Source organism: Elephas maximus, chromosome 1, assembly GCF_024166365.1.
Source record: "Elephas maximus indicus isolate mEleMax1 chromosome 1, mEleMax1 primary haplotype, whole genome shotgun sequence".
Classification (NCBI taxonomy): Eukaryota; Metazoa; Chordata; class Mammalia; order Proboscidea; family Elephantidae; genus Elephas; species Elephas maximus.
This window is the reverse complement of record NC_064819.1, coordinates 240,632,154-240,656,906: the sequence shown is the minus strand read 5'-3', so window position 1 is coordinate 240,656,906 and position 24,753 is coordinate 240,632,154. Positions and strand designations below refer to the sequence as shown.

At 46.1% G+C, this 24,753-nt stretch overlaps 1 protein-coding gene across 1 annotated transcript; it reads right to left on the bottom strand.

The window, feature by feature from the left end:
• Positions 1–525: 525 nt before the first annotated feature.
• KIF25 (kinesin family member 25) lies at positions 526–23,627 on the bottom strand. The gene is made up of 7 exons (XM_049905715.1): positions 21,120–23,627; positions 17,726–17,875; positions 9,867–10,043; positions 5,385–5,536; positions 3,461–3,649; positions 2,469–2,624; positions 526–843 (listed from the first exon to the last, which is right to left on the bottom strand). The coding sequence occupies exons 1-7, from the start codon at positions 21,290–21,292 to the stop codon at positions 686–688; spliced, it is 1,155 nt and encodes a 384-aa protein (XP_049761672.1). The 5' UTR covers positions 21,293–23,627; the 3' UTR covers positions 526–685.
• Positions 23,628–24,753: the final 1,126 nt, after the last annotated feature.

The following is a 24,753-nucleotide window of genomic DNA, read 5'->3' as shown; positions in this document are numbered from 1 at the left end:
CATCGCCACCATCTCCAGACCAGGGCGGGCTCACAGGGGACAAGTGCTGTTCAGCCCTCTGCCGGGAAGGGAGGGCCACAAGGAGACCCAATCTGCTGATCCAGTGCCATGTTTCCCTGCCCTGTCCCCTGGGACAGCCTCCCTGTGGTGTCACCCGGGACACCCCACCCCACCTAGTCATTCAGGACACCACCCCACCCAACCCTGTCACCCGGGACACCCCACCCCACCCTGTCACCGAGGATGCCCCACCCCACCCTGTCACTGGGACAACCCCTTCACCCCCATCACCCAGAACCGCCCCCTACCCCATCACTCGTAACAGCAATGCCCACCCGTCACCTGGCATGGCTCCCCCCGCCCTGTCAACCAGGACATCCCCCCCTCCACCCCATCACCTGGAACAACCCGCCGGCCCCCACCCTGCACACCCACAGATACGCATTACCCTCATGCTGGGAGCTCCACAGACTGTCCAGCACGGTCACCAGCCTCCACTCTTTTGTCAGGAGGCTCTGACCGTGGTTCCCTGTAGCCTACTGCTCCTTGAGGGTCCCTATGTCCCACATCTGGCCTGCGGGGACGACGCCCTGGGACAAGGCAGGCTCGCCCACGCTGGGTGAAGTGATTTATTTCCCACTTGGTGACACGGTGACAGCAGCACACCCTGACCCCCACACCTCCCTCACGTGTGCTTCCTGGCGGCCGGGGGGCCTCTCCTTCCCACGCAGCCTCGCTGGACCTGCCGGGCTCGTGCCCCAAAGCTCAGGCTCTGCAGCGTCGCCACCAGGTGCTCCTGGCAGGGGGACACACACAGGACCACCAGCAGCTTTGCATCGCCTCCTTGAAGAAAGGAACAACGTGGAGTTGAAGAGCCTGCGAGGAACAAGCAGCACCTCGAGTGCTGGGGCAGGCTCCGCTGAAGGGAGCTCCTGAGAGCACCCCAGGAAGGCTCCATGGACGGAAGGAATGGAAGCTTCCGTGGGCAAACCCATGCTTTGGGAATTGGGATGGAAACAGTAATCAATCACTTCTGGTAAGGTGAGACTGATGGCCTCACACCTGTGACCCCTGGGCCACAGGGCACAGAGGCGGACGTCACAGCCCCCAACCCAACACCCTGTGGAGCAGGCTTCTCTGGCCCATGGGACCCTGGCTGGTCGGGTGCTTCAGAGGACAAAACAGAAGGAAAACCAGAAATGAGGAAGAGGAAGGAAGAGCTGAGGGGGGGAGGGGGACAGACACTGCAGGCAGATGCCACCTGTGACCCCTGGTGCTGCATGCCGTGGGGACCCTGCCAGCTCTACAGGACCCCCCTCTCTCCCTGCCCCTAGGAGACTCCTGGTGTTCAGGGCCCCCTTCCCTCCCAGGAGGCCCCTGGTGTTACAGGACCCTCCCTGCCTCCAGAAGACCCCAGGTGTTACAGGACTCCCTTCCCTTCTTGCCCTCAGGAGACCCGTGGTGTAAAAGGACCCTCTTCGCTCCCAGGAGACCCCTGGTGTTCAGGGCTCCCAAGGATGAGAGGCCCAGGTGCTGCTGGCAGCCTTGTTTCTCCTTGTGGGGAGGAGGCCGCTCTCCGGTGAGAGAATTCAAGAAGGTGAATGAGCCCTGAGACAGCCACCCTCGGGACCCCTGAGCTCAAGCCCTGCAGCAGGAGCCCCAAGCCCCACGTGCTGACATACGAGTCCCCCAGGAGGGTGAGTCACCTCATGCTTATCAGAGCAGCAGACGTGGTGGGGACACTGAGGCTTGCCAATTGCACCCCCAGCTCTGCAGAGGGAGAGCCTTCCGGAGCCCGCCTGCCGCCCAGCGCCCAACTGCCCAACGCCCGGACCTGTCCTGGGGTCTGTTCATGACAATGGTGCTGCCACCTGCTTGTGGCAGCAGCTGTCTTGTAACGGGTGGGGCTGAGGTGTGGTCAGCCGCCTCAACCCAGTGCTGCTCCAGCCATCATGATGGCCACCCTCTGTGATGCCCGTGCCTGGCAGCTCCCACGGCCTTATCTATGCAGTCTGGTTCCCGGCACCTGCAACCAGAGTCCCAGCAGATGCCTGGCCTGGGCAGGACACGCTGGGGCCTCAGGCCCCCCCTTCCCCGATGCGGCTGTGTGGGGAGCCACCAACACTGGGCATTGAGCGCCCCCCACACCTGCCACCAGAGGACGCAGGAGACAGGGAGGCCGCCTGAGAAACCAGCAGGCCAGGAGAGGCCAGTCATACACCCAGAGAATTGTGCAAACCCCAGGACAGAACCCACACAGGATAAATTACAGAATGATGGTGTAGATGCATTGAGGGGTGGGGGTGTGACAGGATAAGCAACCAGGGAGCCCTGAGGAGGTGAGGACCAAGGGCAGAGGGCAGTAGCTCCCACCCAGAGAGGGGTGAGGTGAAGGAACCCGCAAGGTGGGCGGACCTCCCTGAACGGCAGCAGACCTCTGCGTCCCAGGGGAGCAAGGGAACCCTCACCAATGGCGTCCTGAAGAAGGTGAGTGAGCTTGCTGTTGCGGTAAGGAATGTGGCCCCGGCCCTCCCACAGCGCCCCCAGGACATCCCCGAGGGCAGCCAGGCTCCGGTTGATCCATGAGGCCTCTCGCAGGGCGGGCCCCGTCACACCCGACATGCCTGAGGACAGGGGTCAGCAGTTAGAACCTGCATCCCGCCCTCTGAGGCACTGGGGAGTGAGTTGTAGTGAAAATGAGGTTCTGAACTGGTGGGCAGGGGCAGGGTCACAAGTCACGTTCACTCTAACTGGTGAGCGGGGGCAGGGTCATGTTCACTCTGGTGGGTGGAGGGCAGGGTCACAGGTCACATCCACTCTAACTGGTGGGTGGAGAGTGGGGCCACAGGTCATGTCCACTCTTACTGGTGGGCAAGGGCAGGGCCACATTCACTCTGGTGGGTGGAGGGCAGGGTCACAGGTCGTGTCCACTTTAACTGGTAGGTGGGGGCAGGGTCGCAACCACTCTGAGCCTCTAACAACCTGTAAGGCAGGAACACTGAGGTTCTCTTGCTATGAGGCCATTACTGTGGGCACCATTTGGGATGGACACACAGGGCTGCGAGGCCAAGATAGCTAACCCACCAGGGTGTCACAGGGATGTAAAGGTTATCCCCAGAGAGGGGGAGCTCCTGGGATGGCCTGTTTATACCTGGTCTGGGCTCCCTCCAGACCCCACATCACAACCTCTGCTGTGCTCTGCTCATGTCAGTGCATGGAGACCCTCCAGGTGAGCACTCCCCTCCCAGGGAGCACCCTGCTCACTGCAGGAGCACTCCCCTCCTGGGGGAGCAGCCTACTCACTGGAGGAGCACTCCTCTCCCGGGGGGCACCCTTCTCACTCAGGGAACATCCTGCTTGCTGGGGGAGCACCCTGCTTGCTGGGGGAGCACCCTTCTCACAGGGGGGAGCACTCTGCTCACTGGGAAGCACTCTTCTCACCAGGAAGCACCCTCCTCACCAGCACACTCGCTGCCTGCCAGGTCCACGAGCTGCAGCCGGGCCCGCACCTGCTGCAGGTGAGCCGGGGAGTCCCCAGGACCTGCCCCCAGAGGCAAGTCCAGGCTAGAAGCTCTCTGTTTCTCTCTGACCATCCGCCGAGGTGAGCGGCAGGTGGGCATGCTGTCCAGTGTGTGGTCTGATGGGCAGCCTGAGGCAAGGGGATGACAAACAGAAAATAGCAGGGTTCCACAGTGCCCCTTCACCCACTTCAGTGCCAAGAGCACCCCTAGGGGGCAATGCGTCAACACTTCCCCTAAATACAGACAGGAAAGGGGCTCTCTAGGTGAGACAGCAAAGAAGGAAGAAGGAAACGTTTTCACCGTTGAAAGGTGATCCGACCCTCAGTTTGTCCCTAGAAAATAGACGAATGTTTCTTAGGAAGCACTGGTCACCTTGCCAGTTAAGATCCATCAGGACATTGTGATCACTCAGAAATGAATTCCACAACTTCCGTGTCCGCATCCTCCACAGAAACCCTGACAAACGTTTCTGATGTGTGGCCAGTTTCGTCATGTGTTATTCCTAAGGAATAGTCCCACACAGACTTCTTAAGAAGATTTCCGAAAAAGCCTAAGTGGTACATACTCCACGTGGAAAACACAGAAAACCCACATAAGGAAATAGAAAAGGAAGGTGCAGGACGCTCGCCCCCTAGCCCAAGGTAGCACGGGCACCTCACCTCACATGCTGACTCTCTGGGTGGCCGGTGTTCCCAGGTGGGGCCAGACCCTGTGACTGGCCATAAGCCACCATGACATCTGTCTTGGGCTGGCTGCAGCTCCCCTACGCCTCACCTCTCAGCCCAGCTCCGGAGCAGCCACATCTTTCACCTGGCATCATGATGAGAGGGACCAGGAGCACTGGCCACACTGGACCCACAGTGAGAAGTGCCCATGTGGCATCATGATGAGAGGGACCAGGAGCACTGGCCACACTGGACCCACAGTGAGAAGTGCCCATGTGGCATCATGAGAGGGACCGGGAGCACTGGCCACACTGGACCCACAGTGAGAAGTGCCCATGTGGCATCATGAGAGGGACCAGGAGCACTGGCCACACTGGACCCACAGTGAGAAGCGTTGTTGCAGTGCTAACCTGCTTTGACCTGGCTCATCTGTTGGTGCTACATGGAGTTGAGGTCCCAGACCAGTGGTTCTTAAGCATGGCCCCTGGGGCAACAGCTCGGTGTCACCATGAACTTGCCAGGATGCAGGTGACCAGTCCCATCCCAGACCTGCTGGGTCCACCCGTAGGGCAGTGTCCAACAAGCTGTGTCTAACAAGCCTTCAGGGGCCGCGAAGGTGAAGGATGAGCACCGCTGCCCTGGACTCACTAACCAATGAAGACTCACAGGCATTCATGACACTGGGTTGTTTCCCACACAGTGGGAATATTTTGTCTACCGTTTATAGCTTTCCCTTCAAGGTAGAGTGACATTCATAGTTTCATTCATAAGGAGCGCATCATATTCCAAGGCACAGAGATGCCCTGTTAACCAAAAGGCTGAAGATTCTCGTTCACTCAGAGGCACCTTGGAAGAAAGCCCTGGCGACTTCTAAAAAATCAGCCACTGAAAACTCTGTGGTGGCAGTTCTCTTCTGATGCACGTGGAGTCACTATGAGCTGAAGTCGGCTTGGTGACAACTGCTTTTATTAGATTTTATTTAACAAAGGGTTTCCGTCCTCCCATCCTCTCTTCCCCATTCTCCCTAGCTGGGCCCCCAGGGCCTTTGGGTTTTGGTCCCAGACCGTCAAAAGATGTGGCTCAAGTCCTACTCTTGGGATCTGTGCACTCACTGCCTTGGGATCCTGCCGGTGCACTGGCCTTTTTATTCTAGTGATTTCTACAATTTGCACCTGGCGGATCGCTGCTAGCAACTTACCACTGCTGTCAGGAGAGGTGGCCATGGGCAGAGTCACCGTTATTATCAGGTGGGACCTGGAAGAATCCGCATGCACCAGGGTGGGGTGTTTTACCCTGAGTTGCAGACCTGCTTCAACAAGCCTCATGAATTCCGCAGCGCTGTTCACCAACCTGCAATTATGGGAGCACAAGAAGGTACGGCATGTCTCACAGATGATGCACACAGATAACGCTCACAGGTAACGCACAGGTAAATGCACACAGGTAACCCCACTTCCCAGCTTGACAGGGGTGAGGGGAGGCCCCCTGTCCTCCACCTTCTGACACTCTGGCTAGGCAGTAACCTCTCACATACACGAAACAAGTGCAACCACCTGGAGAACGCAGGCGGAAGCAGATCTCAGGCAGAATAAAGCATGACAGAGGCAAACTCTCCATCTGGGTTTCTATTCACAGTCTATGCACAAACATTCCTCCAACTCACAAAGTCGGAGTTGATTCAAGCCAACTGTGGGTGTGTGTTTAATTGACCTATTGTATTTCTTTGCTTATTATTTTAGACAATATTCCCCTGCTATTCATAAGGTTTTCACTGGCTAATGCTTTTCAGAAGTAGACTGCCGGGTCCTTCTTCCTAGTCTGTCTTAGTCTGGAAGCTCAGCTGAAACCTGTCCTCCATGGGTGACCCTGCTGATACCTGAATACTGGTGGCATAGATTCCAGCATGATAGCCACCTGCAAGCCCCCACAGTACGACAAACTGACAGACTTAGTATGGATTACACCTCAACATAAAGAAAACAAAAATCCTCACAACTGGACCAATGAGCAACATCATGATAAACGGAGAAAAGACTGAAGTTGTCAAGGATTTCATTTCACTTGGATCCACAATCAACAGCCATGGAAGCAGCAGTCAAGAAATCAAAAGACGCATTGCACTGGGTAAATCTGCTGCAAAGGACCTCTTTAAAGTGTTGAAGAGCAAAGATTTCACCCTGAAGACTAAGGTGCGCCTGACTCAAGCCATGGTATTTTCAATCACATCATATGCATGTGAAAGCTGGACAATGAATAAGGAAGACCGAAGAAGAGTTGATGCCTTTGAATTGTGGTGTTGGCGAAGAATATTGAATATACCATGGACTGCCAAAAGAATGAACAAATCTGTCTCGGAAGAAGTACAACCAGAATGCTCCTTAGAAGCAACGATGGCGAAACTGCGTCTTGCATACTTTGGACATGTTGTCAGGAGGGCTGAGTCCCTGGAGAAGGACATCATGCTTGGCAGAGTACAGGGTCAGCGGAAAAGAGGAGACCCTCAACGAGGTGGATTGACACAGTGGCTGCAACAATGAGCTCAAGCATAACAACGATTGTGAGGATGGGGCAGGACTGGGCAGTGTTTCGTTCTGTTGTGCATAGGGTCGCTATTAGTCAGAACTGACTCCAGGGCACCGAACAACAACAACAACATTATTTTAGAAGCAAACCAGCCTTTCCAAAATCAAGTATTCATTTATTTATCATGCTCTCATGGACTTCCAAGTTTTAAAAATATTTTGTCTAACAAACTGAATTTGTGAAGCACATTTTAGTTACTGAGCTGTGGTGGCTGCTTGGAGCTTGTGAGCACAGGAGAGCATGTTCTGATTCTGGTCTTCTCATAAAGAGCTTAAAGCTCTGGTTACCTTGCGCAAACTTATTGGGGTCAAATGCAGGCTCTTCCTTGGGCTTTTGAAGTACTGACAATGGTGCAGACACTTCCCTGACTGGCTCCGAGAACCTAGCATCGGGACCTCCCCTCATCCTGAGCACCCTGCTTCCCTCTCCATGTGACCAGCCTGAGTGTGTCCCTGCGGGAGCAAGCTGGGTACCAAGCACATGGGTTTAGAGAGCCTGGAACTGTGAGGGGAATGTTTAATTAACAGGAGGGTCCTCGCTGTCACAAGATGATTCTAATTCCATAAATTCTGTCTGTAGGAAACGTCTCAGAATCACGCCCCTCCCCCAAGGAGGGTGCACGCTGCAACGCAGGGTCATGCATCTTGTGATGTATGAGAGCCAATTACAACTTAAATCTCCAAATCTGAAATAAATATAATCCTGCTGCAGAAGGCTCTGAGTTCACATGAGATGCACACTCTAGCCTCGAGGCTGCAAGAAACAAGGGCCCCCTCAGCGGCTCAGGAGGGCAGCAGTGACCGCCAGGACACATGGGATGGACCTGGAAACCGCCAGGGATGGCTGCCCTGCCCGTCCTTCCCAGGCCACCACAGCTTGCTTCCTGCATCCCCGCAGCCCTCCCCACCTCTGCCCTGTCCACCCCATCTACCAGCAGGCATCTCCACGGGCAGAATGTGCCTGTACAGCCCACCCAGCCTCACCCACACCCTGGGCACTGCCTCCTACTGCTCAGGCCAGGTTCCTGCTCTGGTTTGCTCCCACTCACTTGCACACAGTTCCTGTCCCCAGAAGCCTGCCGCTAACCAGCAGGAACAAAGGAGGGACTCTCTAGACCCAGGGCTTGCAGTTTTCTGAGCCCGCCGGTGGACCAGTTGGATTTTCTCTCTTAGAAATGTTGAGAAACACATGAAAATGGGCAGGGGTCAGGTGCTGAAAGAGGTCAAGAAAGTGACAGAGGAGGGGGAGGTGTGAGCAGGCAGAGAGACAGAAGCCCTTGCGGTCACCAGGTCCTCATCCACGGGGATCCTTACACAAGCTGTGTCCCTGAGATAACAAAGAGAATCTGTTACCTGAAACCAAAGAGTCCACCACAAAGAATTACAAAGGGACACACAAGGACCATTTCTGTGATCGTTAGTGGGCTCTGCAGTCAGGGAGGCCTGGTCAACCCCTCACCTGTACTTAGCTCAGTGGTCATGGGCAAGTTACTTACCTTGCCAAGCCTGTTTCCTCAGCTGTCATGTGGGGATGGTACCTGACCCACAGGCTCTTATCAATATCTATTTTTATTGTGGTAAAACATACTTAACAAAACATTTGCCATTCCAACCATTTATGGGCTCAAACAGCAACAATTGTGAGGATGGTGCAGGACCATGCAGTGTTTCATTCTGTTGTACACAGGGTTGCTGTGAGTCGGAACTGACTCCATGGCACCTAACGATAACAATATGGGAGCAGATCACCAGGTCTTTTTCCCTCAGAGCCCCTGGGTGGGTTTGAACTGCCAACCTTTCAGTTAAAAGCTGAGTGTTTAACTGATTGCACTACCAGGCTCCTTAATTAATGTCACCATTTTGTTGTTGTTGTTGTTCGGTGCTGTCAAGTCAGTTCCAACTCATAGCAACCCTACGTACAACAGAACGAAAGATGACAGCCTAGGGAACCCTGTGGGTAACTTCTACTCTGTCACGTGGGGTCACTATGAGTCAGAATCGATGAGACGGCACCTAACGACAACAGCCAACCATCACCACTACCCGTTTCCAAAGCTTTTCCTGCCCTTCACAGGGACTGAGTGGCTCCCTCCCGCCTCTGGTACCCAACAGCAAACTTTGCTTTCTATGCATTTGCCTGTTCTAGACATTTCATGTAAGTGGGATCATACAACACTTGTCCTTTTGTAGCTGACTTATTTCACCCTTTGAGGTTCATCCATATTGTGGCATGTTATCAGGACTTCCTTTCTCTTTATGGTTGAGTAATATTCAAGCCTTGTTGAAAAGCAAAGATGTCACCTTGAAGACGAAGGTGTGCCTGACCCAAGCCATGGTATTTTCAATCGCCTCATAGGCATGTGAAAGCTGGACGATGAATAAGGAAGACCAAAGAATTCACATCTTTGAATTATGGTGTTGGCAAAGAATATTGCATATACCATACACTGCCAGAAGAATGAACAAATCTGTCTTGGAAGAAGTACAACCAGAACGCTCCTCAGAAGCAAGGATGGCGAGACTGCATCTCACACACTTTGGCCATGTTGTCAGGAGGGATCAGTCCCTGAAGAAGGACATGATCCTTGGTTAAGCAGAGGGTCAGTGGAAGAGAGGAAGACCCTCAACGAGATGGATTGGCACGTAGCTGCAACGATGGGCATAAGCATAGCAACAATTGCAAAGATGGCACAGGACCAGGCAGTGTTTTGTTCTATTGTACACAGGGTCGCTATGAGTCGGAATTGACTTGATGGCACCTAACAATATTCCATCGTGTGTATGGACCACATTTTGTTTGTCCATCATCTGTGGATGGACACGGGTTGTTTCCACCTTTTGGTGACTGGGAGTAGTGCTACCAAGAACGCTGGTAGACAAGTATCTGTTTTCAAGTCTTTGAGGGTAGAAAATGACCATTTTTAAAAGCAAATTGAAAGTTGTATAACACATACTAAGCACTAAAAGTCATAGCGTGCATTCCGCTGATGAGCAGGAGTGGCTTGGCTGATGGGGTTGGTTTTCCTGGAGCCTCTAGAAGCTACGAGCTGGCCGTAAGAAGTACCCATTCCTAACAGCTCATTACACAAAGTACTCACTCCGAGGTCGGCAGGAAGAGCTCCTTCTTCCCCTCTTTGGCTGCAATCACGTCACGCTTGGCCCCAGGCACCGCTGGAGAAATGTCTTTGGCCAAAAGGTCAAAAACTTCGTTATTATAAACTTCCACTATGGAAACTTCAACCTCTGGGCTCTGAGGAGGGTTTTCCGAAATAAGCCTGGTGGAAACACACAAGAGAATAAAACAACCGGGGGAATTTAAATATCCCCTAAAAAAAGGTGTCAACACAATGACTTTCAATGTGAGCTGATTATGGCCCTAGAAAATCCTATGTAAAACTCCACAGTCCATGAGCAGAGGGCGGTGTCCTTGCTGATGTCTAACTTACTCAGAAAACAGGGAACATCCTCCTTAAATTGTAGGGTAAATTATTACCTGGGGGGCAAAGTTACTTTATCTGCGTTATACTTAAATCAATTATTTTTGCAATAGGAAACCTCAGGATCCCGAATACATTAGGTAAAAAAAGCATTTAGAATAGGTAGCCTTGATTCAGAAATTACAATGCCTGAGTTTTCACAGGACCCAGAAGTCTAGAGCAAATGGCAAAGATGTTTAAGGACTGTTAAGCTTTCTCCAATAACGGGGCTTGTTTATTTTAAATTTATTCTATTTCAGGGAAGATCAAATCCAGAATTCTTTACTTTTCTTAAAGAGATCCAAATTCCACTTGAATACTGCCTTTCAACTGAGAATGTCCCATGACTTCCCTAAAACCTACCCAGGCTCTTTAAAACACACAAAAAAGAAACTACATGTCTTATTTTGTTTCATCTTTTAAGGTAGTCTGACTACAGAAAAATTTAAAAATAAAAACTCTATATACTTATAGGAAAAAACACCCACATCCCACTACAAGAAAAAGCTGTTGATACCAGGGGATTCTTCCCGCCCTCTCTATCCCTGCTTCATCTCTTTAACACACTCTCCAACCCATCTAACAACTGCTCCAGGGAACAAAGACACTGGGAAGCCTCTGTTTCTGGAGACACTGCTTCTCTCTACGCGTGCGGCCAAGTTTGACTCTCGTGTTGTTCTTCGTGAGATATTCTGAGAAGTGGGCTGGGAGTCTTGGTGGTGGGGTGTCATTTGTACTCAAGGAAAACTGCAGCCTGAATGTTGCCTGCTCAGAAATTGCTGACTTTATTAGTTCTTCATCCAGACCCAGAAGAGAGTTAGGGGTGAAATAAGCAGCTAGTGTTTCCTAATGATGAACAGTTAAGAAAATTTTTCAAAAGACGGACGGAAATGAAAGAAAAAGGAAGTTAAATTCTCAGATAAGGATATCTATTGGCAAAAGTAAGATCTGGCTCCTTCTCAGCTTTGGGGCCTGCTGGGAACACCTCAGGGATAGGAACCGTCTCAAAAGTGTGAAGTCCACTTAACTACCCTGCTGATTCACTTTGCTTTTCTCGAGGTCGAGCCTTTACAAATGATACGATATGATTTTTTTTTTTTTTTTAGATTCTCCTTCCCCCTATATAAAGGAGCCCTGGTGGCACAGCAGTTAAAGCAGTTGGCTACCACCCGAAAGGTCTGCAGGAGAAAGATGAGGCAGTCCGTGCGTCTGTAAAGATTTATAGCCTTGGAAACACTATGGGGCAATTCTACTCTGTCGTATAGGATCACTACGAGTTGGAATTGACTTGATGGCAGTGGGTTTGGTTTTTTTGTTTTTCCTATGTATGTCAGAAAAAAAAGGCCCCACATACACAATAAACTTAGTCTCAGTATTTTGTCCTGTTCTTTATAGGATAAGTTATATCTTTGAATGTCATAAAACCTGAATTAGAGATTTCTCATTTACACAAGGCTCTGCTGGAAAAAATACACCCAGAGTGCTCCTTGGAAGCGAGGATGTTGAGACTTCATCTTACATACTTTGGACATATTATCAGGAGGGACCAGTCCCTGCAGAAGGACATCGTGCTTGGTAAAGTAAAGGGTTAGCAAAAAAGAGGAAGACCCTCAGTGAGACGGATTGACACAGTGGGTGCAACAATGGGTTCAAACATAACGACTGTGAGGATGGTGCAGGCCTGGGCAGTGTTTCGTTCTGTTGTGCACAGGGCCGCTATGAGTCAGAACCGACTTGACGGCACCTAATAACAACAACATCTACACAATACCAAGGAATTAATTTGAAAGACTATCTTCCGTTACATTGATTACTCAATTTGAGGAGTGTATCGATCCATTCATCCCACACATACTGAGTTGTGGCTAGATTCTAGGAACAGCACAGATAACTACAGTCTTTGCTCCTTGCCTTCAAGAAGCTGAGGGCTCAGGAGGCGGGACAACATGTGACTAACCAACCATCCCGGCGCGGTATGGTGGACCTCAAGATGACATGGTGCACAGGGCCCAACAAGCTACAGAGGAGGGCACCGAACCAGGGGGAGGGCAGGGCAGGGATAGGGGCTGCTGCTGCCTCCCTGACCCTCCAGCCACCTTCTGCCACTGTTTGTCCTGTCCTCCTGTTCCTGCATGTCCCCTGTGGTCATCAGTGTCTGTGTTTCTACTGTAGATTTTCTGGGGGCAGAAAATCAGTCATACTCATTTTTGTAATCCTTGTGCCTTTGGCAGTGCCTGGTATGGAGGGAAACATAAGACAGTCCTAATAAGTGCACAGCTGAGGCAACCTACAAGGGTGAGGTGTCAGGCCAAGTTTGCAAGGAAGATGAGCAATTCAAAGAGTAACTTAAAGCAGAAAGAGTCCTCAGTGTGGCATTTTAATTTACCTTATTTTAACCTAATTTTATTTTATACTATTTTAACCTAATTTAGTTTAATTTATTCTAATTTTATTTTCTTCTACCATGTTTAATTTGTATAATTTCATTTTCTTTAACTTAAATCACTTCATTTAGTTTTTAATATATTTTAATTAAAAACATTTTCTTTTATTTATTTGGTTTAGTTTAATTGTATTTAGTTTAATTGTTTAACTTATTTTGATTTTGTTTAACTTAATTAATTTTATTTTAATTGTTGCTGTTAGGTGCCATCAAGTCGATTCTGACTCACACCATCCCTACATACAACAGAACAAAACGCTGCCCCATCCTCACAATCACTGCTCTGCTTGAGCCCATTGTTGCAGCCACTGTGTCAGTCCATCTTGTTCAGGGTCCTCCTCTTTTTCGATGACCCTCTATTTTACCAAGCTCAGCTCTTTTACTTCATTGTTTCTTCCATTCGCTTTAGCTACCTACATTCAAGAGCAAATTTCAGAATCTCTTCTGACATCCATTTTGGCCTTTTCTTTCTTTCCTGTCTTTTTAATGACCTCTTGTTTTCTTCATGTATGATAACTTTGATGTCACTCTACAACTCGTCTGGTCTTTGGTCATTCCTGTTCAATGCTTCAAATCAATTCTTGAGACGGTTTCCAAACTCAGATGGGATATACTCAAGTTTGTATTTTGGTTCTCATGGACTTGTTTTAATCTTCTTCAGCTTCAACTTGAACTTGCAAATGAGCAAGTGATGGTCTGTTCCACAGTTAGCCCCTGGCCTTCTTCTGATGGATGATATTGAGCTCTTCCACCTTCTCTGTCCACAGATGCAGTCAGTTTGCTTCCTGTGTGTTCCATCTGGTGAAATCCACATGTATAGTCACCATTTACCCTGTCTAAAAAAAGTATTTGCAATGAATAAGTTGTTTGCCTTACAAAATTCTATTATTCAATCTCTGGCATTGTTTCTATCACCAAAGCCATATTTTCCAACTACAGATCCTTCTTGTTTCCAACTTTCTTTCACACTCCAATCACGAGTAATTATCAATGCATCTTGATTGCATGTTTCATCAATTTCAGACTGCAGAAGTTGGTAAAGATCTTCAATTTCCTGATCTTTGGCCTTAGTGATTGTTGCATAAATTTGAATAACAGTCATATTAACTGATTTTCCTTGTGGGCTATGGATATTATCCTATCACTGACAGCAATGGACTTCAGGACAGATCTTGAAATGTCTTGTTGACAATGAATGCAAAGCCACTGTCTTCAGCTTGTTATTCCCAGCATAGTAGACCATATGATTGTCGGATTCACAATGGCCAACATCAGTCCATTTCAGCTCACTAATGCCTAGTATATAGATCTTTATGCGTTCCAGTTCATTTTTGATGACTTCCAATTTTCCTAGATTCACACTCAGTACATTCCACATATCAATTATTAATGGGTCTTTGCAGCTGTTTCTTCTCATTCTGAGTCATGCCACATCAGCAAATGAAGGTCCAGAAAACTCGACACCACCTAAGCCATTAAGATGGACTCTACTTTGAGGAGGCAGCTCTTCCCCAGTTGTATTTTGAGTGCCTTCCAACCTGAGGGGCTCATCTTCCGGCACTGTGTCAAAAAATGTTCTGCTGCTATTCATAAGGTTTTCACTAGTCAATTTTTTCAGCTGTAGAACACCAGGTCCTTCTTCCTAACCTGTCTTAGTCTGGAAGCTCAGCTGAAGCCTGCCCACCACAGGCGATTCTGCTGGTATTTGAATATCGATACCATAGCTAGAAACATGAAAGCCACCACAATATGACAAACTAATTTGCTTTCATTTTCTTTTCTTTTTTTTTTACTATATTTTAATTACACTTTATTTTGTTTAGTTTATTTTTATTTTATTCTATTCAGTTTAATTTTTATGTTATTCAGTTACATTTAACTTAAAAAAAATTTAACTTAATTACATTTAAATGTTGTTAGATGCCATCTAGTCAGCTCTGACTCATAGCCACCCCATCTACAACAGAAGAAAACACTGCCTGGTCCTGTACCATTCTCACAATCATTGTTATGCTTGAGCCCACTCTTGCAGCCACTGTGTCAGTCCATCTTATTGAGGGCCTTCCTCTTTTTCAATGACCCTCTACTTTACAAAGCATGATGTCCTTCCCCAAGAACTCATCCTTCCTGATAACATGTCCAAAGTTTCTGAGAGGAAGTTCATTTTTCTGGTAGTCCATGGCATAGTCAATATTTTTCACCAACACCACAACTCAAAGGCATTAGTTCTTCTTTAGTCTTCCTTATTTGAAAGGCTTTAATTCTTCTTTGGTCTTCCTTATTCATTGTCCAGCTTTTCCATGCATATGGCAATTGAAAATACCATGGCTTGGGTCAGGCACACCTTAGTCCTCACGATGAAGTCTTTCCTTTTTAACAATATAAAGAGTTGTTTTGCAGCAGATCTGCCCGGTGTAGTATGCTGTTTGATTTCTCGAAGGCTGCTTCCATGGGCATTGATTGTGGATCCAAGTAAAGTGAAATCCTTGATGACTTCAGTCTTTTCTTCATTTATCATGATGTTGCTTATTAGTCCAGTTGTAATGATGCTTGTTTTCTTTATTCAATTTTATAAGTTGAATTTAATTATCTTATGTCATTTTATTTTAATATAATCTCATCTCATTTAGTTTAATTTTATTCAAATTTAACTGTTTTCTGTAATTTATTTTAATTTTATTTTGTTTAATTTCTAAGCCATGGTGTTTTCAATTGCCTCATATGCATGTGAAATCTGGACAATGAATAAGAAAGACCGAAGAAGAATTGATGCCTTTGAATTATGGTGTTGGTTAAGAATATTGAGTATACCACGGACTGCCAGAAGAATGAACTAATCCATCTTGGACGAAGCACAGCCAGAATGCTCCTTAGAAGCGAGGATAGTGAACCTTCGTCTCACATACTTTGGACATGTAATCAGGAGGGACCAGTCCCTGGAGAAGGACATCATGTGTGGTAGAGGGTCAGTGAAAAAGAAAAAGACCCGCAGTGAGATAGATTCACCCAGTGGCTGTAACAATGGGCTCGAACATACCAACGATTGTGAGGATGGTGCAGGGCTGGGCAGTGTTTCATTCTGTTGTACTTAGGGTGACTTTGTGTGGACTTGACTGCACCTAACAGCAATTTAACTCAACTTAATTTTAATACTTTTATTCAATTTTATTTTACTTGCTTAGTTTATTTCATTTAATTTAGTTTAAATGTATTTATTTTAATTTTACTTTATTTAACTGTTACTTTGCTTAATTCAATTTAGTTTAATTGTATTTTCTTTAGTTTAATTTTTTATTGTTTATTAATTCAATTTTATTTTCTTTAATTGGCCTTATTTTAATTCATTTATTTTAACTTAATTGTCATTTTGTTTAGTGTGCTTTAATATTATTTCATTTTGTTTAATTTAATTTTATTGCTTAATTTTGATTAAAATATTTTAGTTTAGTTTACTCATTTTAATTTAACTCATTTTATTTAATTTTAAAGTTGTTTGGTTTAAGTTCATTTTATTCAGTTCAATTTAATTTTGTTTAAATACTTTAGTTTTTTTTAGGTCAGAGCAGAACTGCCCAACAGGGTTTCTAAGGAGAACCTGGCGGACTCGAACTCCTGACCTTTTGGTTAGCAGCCATAGCTTTTAACTACTGTGCCACCAGGGTTACCCAATTTAATTTAATGAGAATTATTTTATTTTTACGGTTTTTTATTTTAGCATAATTTTATTTAAAACTTTTTAATTCTCAGTTTAATTTTAATATTTATTTCATTGTTTTATTTTTCTTAATTTATTTCATTTAGTTTAGTTCAATTTATTCTAATTCATTAACCTTGTTTTAATTTTCTTACAATTAATTTAGTGAATTTATTTTCATTTTGCTTTGTTTAATTCATTTTACCTTGTTAAATTTACTTTTGCTTAATTTACTTTTATTTCATATAATTTTAGTGTAATTGTGTTTTTTTATGTTGGTTTGTTTTAATTTTGTGTTTTAAATTTGATTTGATTAAATTTTTATTATTTTTTAATTTTATTCTATATAATTTCAATTTTACTTTTTGTTTATTACATGATGTTATAATTTAATGTAATCTAATTTAATTTAGTTTGATTTAATTCATTTTATCTTAATGTGATTTTGTTTAATTTAGTTGTATTTTGATTTATTAAGTCTAATCTAATTTTGTTGCATTTTATTTTAATTTCTTTCACAATGGCCGGGGAGTATGTGCCTTGGCTGGGGAGATACCCTCTCTGCCATGGGATGAGCGTGCGGCTCTCACAAAGCAGTGCACCTGTGAGTGTGGGGTAAGCAGTGAGTGTGGGGCTCTCACAAAGCAGTGCACCGTGAGTGCGGGGTGAGCAGTGAGTGTGGGGCTCTCACAAAGCAGTGCACCTGTGAATGTGAGGTGAGTGTGGGGCTCTCACAAAGCAATGCACCTGTGAGTGCGTGGTGAGCATGGGGCTCTCACAAAGAAGTGTACCAGGGAGTGGAAGTTGACGTCTTGCACAGTGACTGCTGCAGGCTGGGAGGTGAGACCACGAAACCAAGGGAACAAAATTACGAGAACATGTGTCATTCCATGAGCTGCCTATTAGTTGGGGAGGCATTTTATGGAAAAAGTCATGACAGTGGCAGTGGTGGCTGGGAAGGCATGGGTGGGATGGATAAAGTTGCTGTAACTGCTCAGACGAGAGCCAGACCTGTGTGCTCCTTGACAGGAGCAGAAGTCTGTCCCCTTACCCTCCCCATTTTAGAAGCTCTGCCCTCTGCCCATGCCTGTCTAGCTAAGAATCTCCTTCAAGAAGTTTTATGTTAAAGGTAATTTTAACGTAAATTTGTCATGAGAAAGTGTAGCATTCGAGTCAGTGATGTCTAGACATATTTAAATACTTAGTAGTAGTTAACGTGTTCTGATAAGAACACTAGGTTTGGTCGTCTTCTCGAAACGGTAAATCTTAGCTAATAATTTTCACTTTCCCTGCCAGCTGCTGTGAAAGGTTCTGTTGCTCATTCCCCGCCATCAGCAGAGGTACCTGAAGAGTTCTTCAGCAGCTTTGGGGATAACTCCTAAGTCACCCCGAGTTTCTAACAGCAGTGCTTCATGGTTCTTAGACTGTGGGCCCAGCATGGTGTAGCTTTTCCCGCTTCCTGTCTGTCCGTAGGCCATAATGCAAACATTGTACCTAAAACCCAAAACAGACCTCGGTATAGCAAAACACAGACCGGGTGAGTGCTTAACTGGAATCTGAGAAAATGTTTTACTTGAAGAATTTCAATACATTTCATTTTCTATTCCCCTGTAACTCCATTTCTTATAAATTAGGCTTTCGTTTAACTACCACTATCTTTTGCATAGGAGCGCTGGTGGTACAGTGGTTAAGCGCTTGGCTGCTAACCGAAAGGTCGGCAGTTCGAACCCACCAGCTGCTCTTAGGGAGAAAGATGTGGCAGTCTGCTTCTGTGAAGATTAGAGCCTTGGAAACCCTATGAGGCAGTTCCACCCTGTCATATAGGGTCACTACGGGCTAAAATCGACCTGATGACAACGGGTGGTTTTTTGCATACTTCACTGCTGTTATTTTGTTATCTGGTATTGGAGTAAATTATATTCACACCTGCTGCTGCTGTAGCTGCTGTTGAGTGGGCCCCCAACTCAAGACAAACCTGTGTGTTACAGAGTAGGACACCTCCATAGGGTTTTCTTGCCTATAATCTTTACAGAAGCAGATTGAGGGTCTTTTCTCCTGCAGCACAGCTAGGTGGGTTCCAACTGCCAACCTTTGGGCATACAGCAAGTGCTCCATTGATGCCTGTTTCTCCTTGGTATCTGACACCAGGTCACGGTACCACCTGACTCCTGACATTTCCTTTGCTGGTGCAGGGACTCCAACCTTAGTAACTCTCTCTTACATTCAAATTCCTTCATTTGAATTTTCAGTGTAGTTGCCTGATGTAATTTATACTCATAAAGCCAGGCTTGCTATCATGTAAACTAAATGATAGACAAGTTTGCATTTTTTCTTTTGATGTTCTAGGAATATATTCTTCCCCTTGCAGTGCCTAGGATACTTACATTTAAGACTATACAATGTATGTTTTTTATGCTTTGTTATTCCAAAGGGACTTTGGGGTCTTCATATTAAGTTACAGATTGACTTGTGTTCCCTAAAAAGATGCCGAAGTCCTAACCTCTGTACCTGTGAACGTGACCTTGTTTGGAAATAGGTTCTTTCTTTGAAGATGTTATCAGTTAAAGAGGTCATACTGGACTAGGGTGGTCCTAATCCCTTCTGAACGGTGTCCTTGTAAAACGGGAGGACAGACAGGGAGATGTAGTCACACACCAGGAAGATCACGTGAAGGTGCATCGTAAGCCAAGAAAGCCTGGAGCCACCAGAAGCTGGAGAGACAAGGAGGGATCTTCCCCCAGAGCCCTGGAGAGAGCAGGACGCACCCTGCTGGTGCCTGGAACTCAGACTCCTAGTGTGAGAGTAAATTTCTGTTCCTTAAAGTCACCCACTTTATGGTATTTTGTAACTACCGCCACAGGAAACTAAGACAACAGTTGGCCAAACATGCTGCGGCCCTCTATGCGACAGGTATTAACAGCCGCCTTGCAGTTCTACAAGTTGGAATTATTTGACTGCGGCGTATGCTGAAGAACATAAGGGCCGTTGATGGATCTCTGAGTTTTCTTCCAGTTGTGCTCTTTAGCCCAAGATACCAATGTGGAGACTGGAAACATCTGGGAGAGTATTTGAAGTAAGTGTGTGACACAAAGTGCTGTCTGAGCCTTTCAGGTGCAGATGAGTGCAGCCTGTGGCCCACCCAGGTGAGTGCCCAGCAGCTCCGGGTTCCAGGCAGGGCTTCACAGCCTGAATGCACGTTAGGGCCACCTGCGGAGTTTACAATCACCACACAGGGCCTGCCCCGAGACACTGATTCAACTGACCAGCCTCTAATCAGAACTACCCATTTAACCTGGCAGGCAGACACACAGCAATTGTCACAAATAAATGCTGTTATTTTGATGAAATGCCTTTGACAAAGTATTCTGATTGACTGACGTCTGACTCACACCTAGAAAGGTGGTCCCAATCCCTCCCTGAGACTCATTCCACAGGAAAGAGAACGGGAAGCACGTGTGAGGGCAATCAGAGGGAGGGCTGCAGACCCCTGCCATCACTGTCTTCCAGCTGAGAGGTCCGGGCTTTTACAACAAGACCCTGTGGCATCCCACTTCTCTGACACTTCCCTGAGTCCATCCATGTGCGTCTGTCCGTGTGGGAAACATTTTCTTTGCAGCAGAGGAGTGATTTCTTAAACGGACTGCTCAAACCATGTGGCGTGCAGAGGAAAAGCAGCCCCTGGTGATGAAGTTCAGGACCTGAAATGGTGCCATCTGTTTTCTGTTTACAGTGGCTGTTAACTGCGATGCCTTTCCATTTCTGGAATCTGCCCACATAGAGATGCCTACAAAAGAGAGACGCCCTGGAGCTCTTAATGGAAGAAGGATTTCCCAAGGGGGACGTAAACTCGCCAGTATTCCTGAGGAAGAGGTGAACAAGAGGCCGCCACACAATCGGAAGGATGCACGGTGCACTCGCGTGCAGTTGGGGACAGTGTGGGGGCCGTCCTGTATGGGCCACACTCAGCAGCACGGCCACTCCAGGAAGTGCTGGAAGTTCTGATGCCTCGTCCACCATGGCACTACGACAAGCTGTAATTACGGTTTCTGTCTTCTTGTAGATGGCTGCGCCTAAGTCTTCTTTGGGAAGTTTAAAATAGACTTCCCGGCAAAACTGAGATTCTTCCAAATGACCTGATGTAGAAAGTCTTGGAGGTCTGGTGGTGCAGAGGTTAAGAGCTCGGCTGCTAACCAAAAGGTCAGCTGTTTGAACCCAACAGCTGCTCCTTGGAAACCCTGTCCTGGCTTATTGTGTCTCAGTTAAGTGTACGAACCTGGTTCAGTGTCTTGCTCAATCAGTGGGATTTAGCACGAAATCCTTTTTTGGTCCCTTCCATGAACAGAAAGCTGACCCCAAAGGGAAAAAGATCCTTGATCTGATATTAATGTTCTTAACAGACCTTTACAAAATTCTCAACTGTAACAAGGATCCTGGAAAGAAAAGCAGCTGTTGTCATACCTGTAAACCCACGTGCAATGTGACTGAAATATAATTTGAACCTAAGGTATATGCACCTACCCCTTGACAATTATTCCTCAGGTCACTTTTACACCTTTTCCTAGCAGGGAGAATATATTCTCCGTGGATGGATCCTGGGTCACTGTCTGCCTACAGGTTTGCTCTATGGTCATACAAAATGCTGTGACTCTAACGTTATATCCTGATTCTGTAGCATGAATAAAATTACTCATATTTAAATGAAACTGCAATGATTGTCCTCAAAAAGACGTGCACTTACCCGTCTAAGAGGGACGTGAGCAGGGGACGCACGTCGGCGAACACCGCATCCTGTGGCTCTGCTGGGCCGTAGACCCTGGGTGGTGTCATGGAGACAGGCATCCACAGATCCATAGGAGAAAGACAGCAAGTCAGGGCCCAGGCACAGAAACTGGGGAAGGACCGCTCGCCCATGCACGGCCCACGAAGGCCCCATCAAGATCCGGAGGAAAATTGTTTCATCAACGAAAGATTAATTTGTATTACTTTTCAAGCTAACAGAGCTTAGGGAAGAGGGAGAGGCAGTAAGTATAAGCGAAGTTACAAATGCTTGCAGAGTTAAAAAAAGAAAAAAAAAGATACTGTGTAACTATCCGTAACTAAGCTAGCTCTTCTTTAGTGGATTCAACGACAATAACAAAAGTCATACGCTGAGCAATATCTGATTTGATTCTTATGTTCAATCTCTTAGAAATATTGATTTCTTAGGCCCCAGGTTCGTTCAGCAGAACTTGAATGTCTATGATGGGACTGGAATGAATGAACTCCTGTTATGAAAAATGGTAGCTGATGTGCCTCTGCGCTTGGGGGCAAGTAAGTCTACCCAGGAAGTACCTTCCAAAACACCAGGTCGCCCACCATGTCCAACAAGACTGGACAGCCACTGGACAGCAGAATGAGTGCCGGACCACCAGGTACATGAAAGCAACACTAGTGCTCAGCTGTATCTGAATTACACGTTGCTTTGGTTTTAAGCTCAGTTTCCTAAAATACAGGTTTTTATTTAGCTGGAACCAAATTTTTTTCTTCTTTCACCTGCAAAATGTGTCATAACGCCCACTGATCCATAGCATCTCTAGAAGCAGGGTTAATGTTAAACCTCAGCAACATTCTTATCTTACCATGCGTGACTAGGAAGGACATTTAGAGCAAGTGGGGACATGTGGGACTCTTACATTTTAATTTTCAACTTAAAAATATACCAAAATACAAAACTAGAAAGAATAATAGAAGACATCCAATACACTGATGTCAGATGGATCTTTGCAAAAAGCAGAGAATACCAGAAAGATGTTTACCTGTGTTTTATTGACTATGCAAAGGCACTCGATTGTGTGAAACGTACAGAACGTAGCCTTTTGGATCTGGCTTATTTTACTCAGCACAAGCCATTCGAGATTCATTCTGTTGTTGTGTATAACAATAGTTTGTTCCACTTTCATTTGCTGCCTAGTATTCCACTGACCGGACACACTGGTTGCCGAGTATTCCATTGACTGGACACACCAGTTGCCTAGTATTCCATTGTCCGGACACACCAGTTTGTTAAACAACTTACCAGTTGAACAGGACTTGATTGTTTTCAGTTCTGGGCAATTATAAATAAAGCTGCTATAAATATTCACTTACAGGTTTTTGTGTAAACAGAAATTTTCATTTCTCTTGGGAAAGTGTTCATTTCCCTAGGAGAGGGATTGCTGGGTCATATAAGATATGCTACTTAAAAGGGAAGAACAAACTTGGCACTTCTCAAGCTAAAAAAACTGAAGAAAAATTCAAGCCTCCACCTGCAACACTGAAGGATTCTACTGGCAAAATAGTGTAACGACCCAGGAAGTATCAAAAGAAGATGGAAGGAGTACACAGAGTCACCATACCACAAGGAATTGGTCCATGTTCAACCATTTCAGGAGGTGGCATATGATCAGGAACCAATGGTACTGAAGGAAGAAGTCCAAGCTGCACTGAGGGCATTGGTGAAAAACAAGTTTCCAGGAATCGACGGAACATCAATTGAGATGTTTCTGCAAACAGATACAGTGCTTGAAGTGCTCACTCGTCTATGCCAAGAAATTTGGAAGACAGCTACCTGGCCAATCAACTGGAAGAGATCCACATTTATGCCTATTCCCAAGAAAGCTGATCCAACCGAATGTGGAAATTATTGAATATCATTAATATCACATACAAGTAAAATTTTGCTGAAGATTAGTCAAAGTGGTTGCTGCAATAAATCAACAGGAACTGCTAGAAATTCAGGACAGATTCAGAAGAGGACGTGGAACCAGGGATACCATTGCTGATGCCAGATGAATCCTGGCTGAAAGCAGAGAATATCAGAGAGATGTTTACCTGTGTTTTACTGACTATGAGAAGGCATTTGCCTGGGTGGATCATAACAAATTGTGGATAACATTGAGAAGCATGGGAATTCCTTAACATTTAATTGTGCTCATGAGGAACCTGTACACAGACCAAGAGGAAGTTGTTCAAACAGAACAAGGGCATATTGCATGGTTTAAAGTCAGGAAAGGTGTGGGTCAGGGTTGTATCCTTTCACCATACTTACTCAGTCTGTATGCTGAGCAAATAATCTGAGAAGCTGGACTATATGGAGAAGAACGGGGCGTCAGGATTGGAGGAAAACTCATTAACAACCTGCAATGTGCAGATGATACAGCCTTGCTTGCTGAAAATGAAGAGGACTTGAAGCACTTACTGATGAAGAGTGAAGACTACAGCCTTCAGAATGGATTACACCTTAATATAAAGAAAAAATCCTCACAACTGGACCAATAAGCAACATCATGATAAACAGAGAAGAGATTGAAGTTGTCAAGAATTTCATTTTCCTGGATCCACAATCAACACCCATGGAAGCAGCAGTCAAGAAGTAAAAGAATGCATTGCATTGGACAAATCTGCTGCAAAAATCTGCTGCTACACCTCTTTAAAGTGTAAAAAGCAAAAATGTCACCTTGCGGACTAAGGTGCACCTGACCCAAGCCATGGTGTTTTCAATCAATGCACATGCATGTGAAAGCTGGACAATGAATAAAGAAGACCAAAGAAGAATTGATGCCTTTGAGTTGTGATGCTGGCAAAGAATACTGAATATACCATGGACTGCCAAAAGAAGGAACAAATCTGTCTTGGAAGAGGTACAACCAGAATGCTCCTTAGAAGAGAGGTTGGCGAGACTTCGTCTCACATACTTTGGACATGTTATCAGAAGGGATCAGTCCCTAGAGATGGACATCATGCTTGGTAAGGTAGAGGGTCAGAGAAAAAGAGGAAGACCCTCAATGAGATAGACTGACACAGTGGCTGCAACAATGGGCTCGAGCATAACAACGATCATGAGGATGGCGCAGGACCAAGCAATGTTTCCTTCTGTTGCACACATGTTTGCTATTAGTCAGAACTGACTCCAGGACACCGAACAACAACAACTTAAAAGTTATAAGCCCAATATTTTAATAAACTAAGTCATGTTTTGAGTTCATAATAAATCTGCCTAAGTAAAGGGATCCCATAGCGAGTAGTTTTACAAAGCAAATAATCCCTATTATGCAAATGGTGAACATGATCAGCTGCTAAACAAAAGGTTGGAAGTTCTAGTCCACTGAGGTGCCTCGGAAGAGAGGTCTGGCAATCCACTTCTGTAAAATCAGCCTCTGAAAACCTTGTGAAGCACAGTTCTACTGTGACACACACGGGTCACCAGGAGTTGGTCGACTCAACGGCAACTATTGTTTAAAGAAAGTGAACATGTAAACAAACCAAATACCAAAGACCAAATGTAACTGCAGTTAATCAGAGTGACGAGATTAATTGAGCAGTCTACTAATCAAAACCTAATGCAAGATTTATAT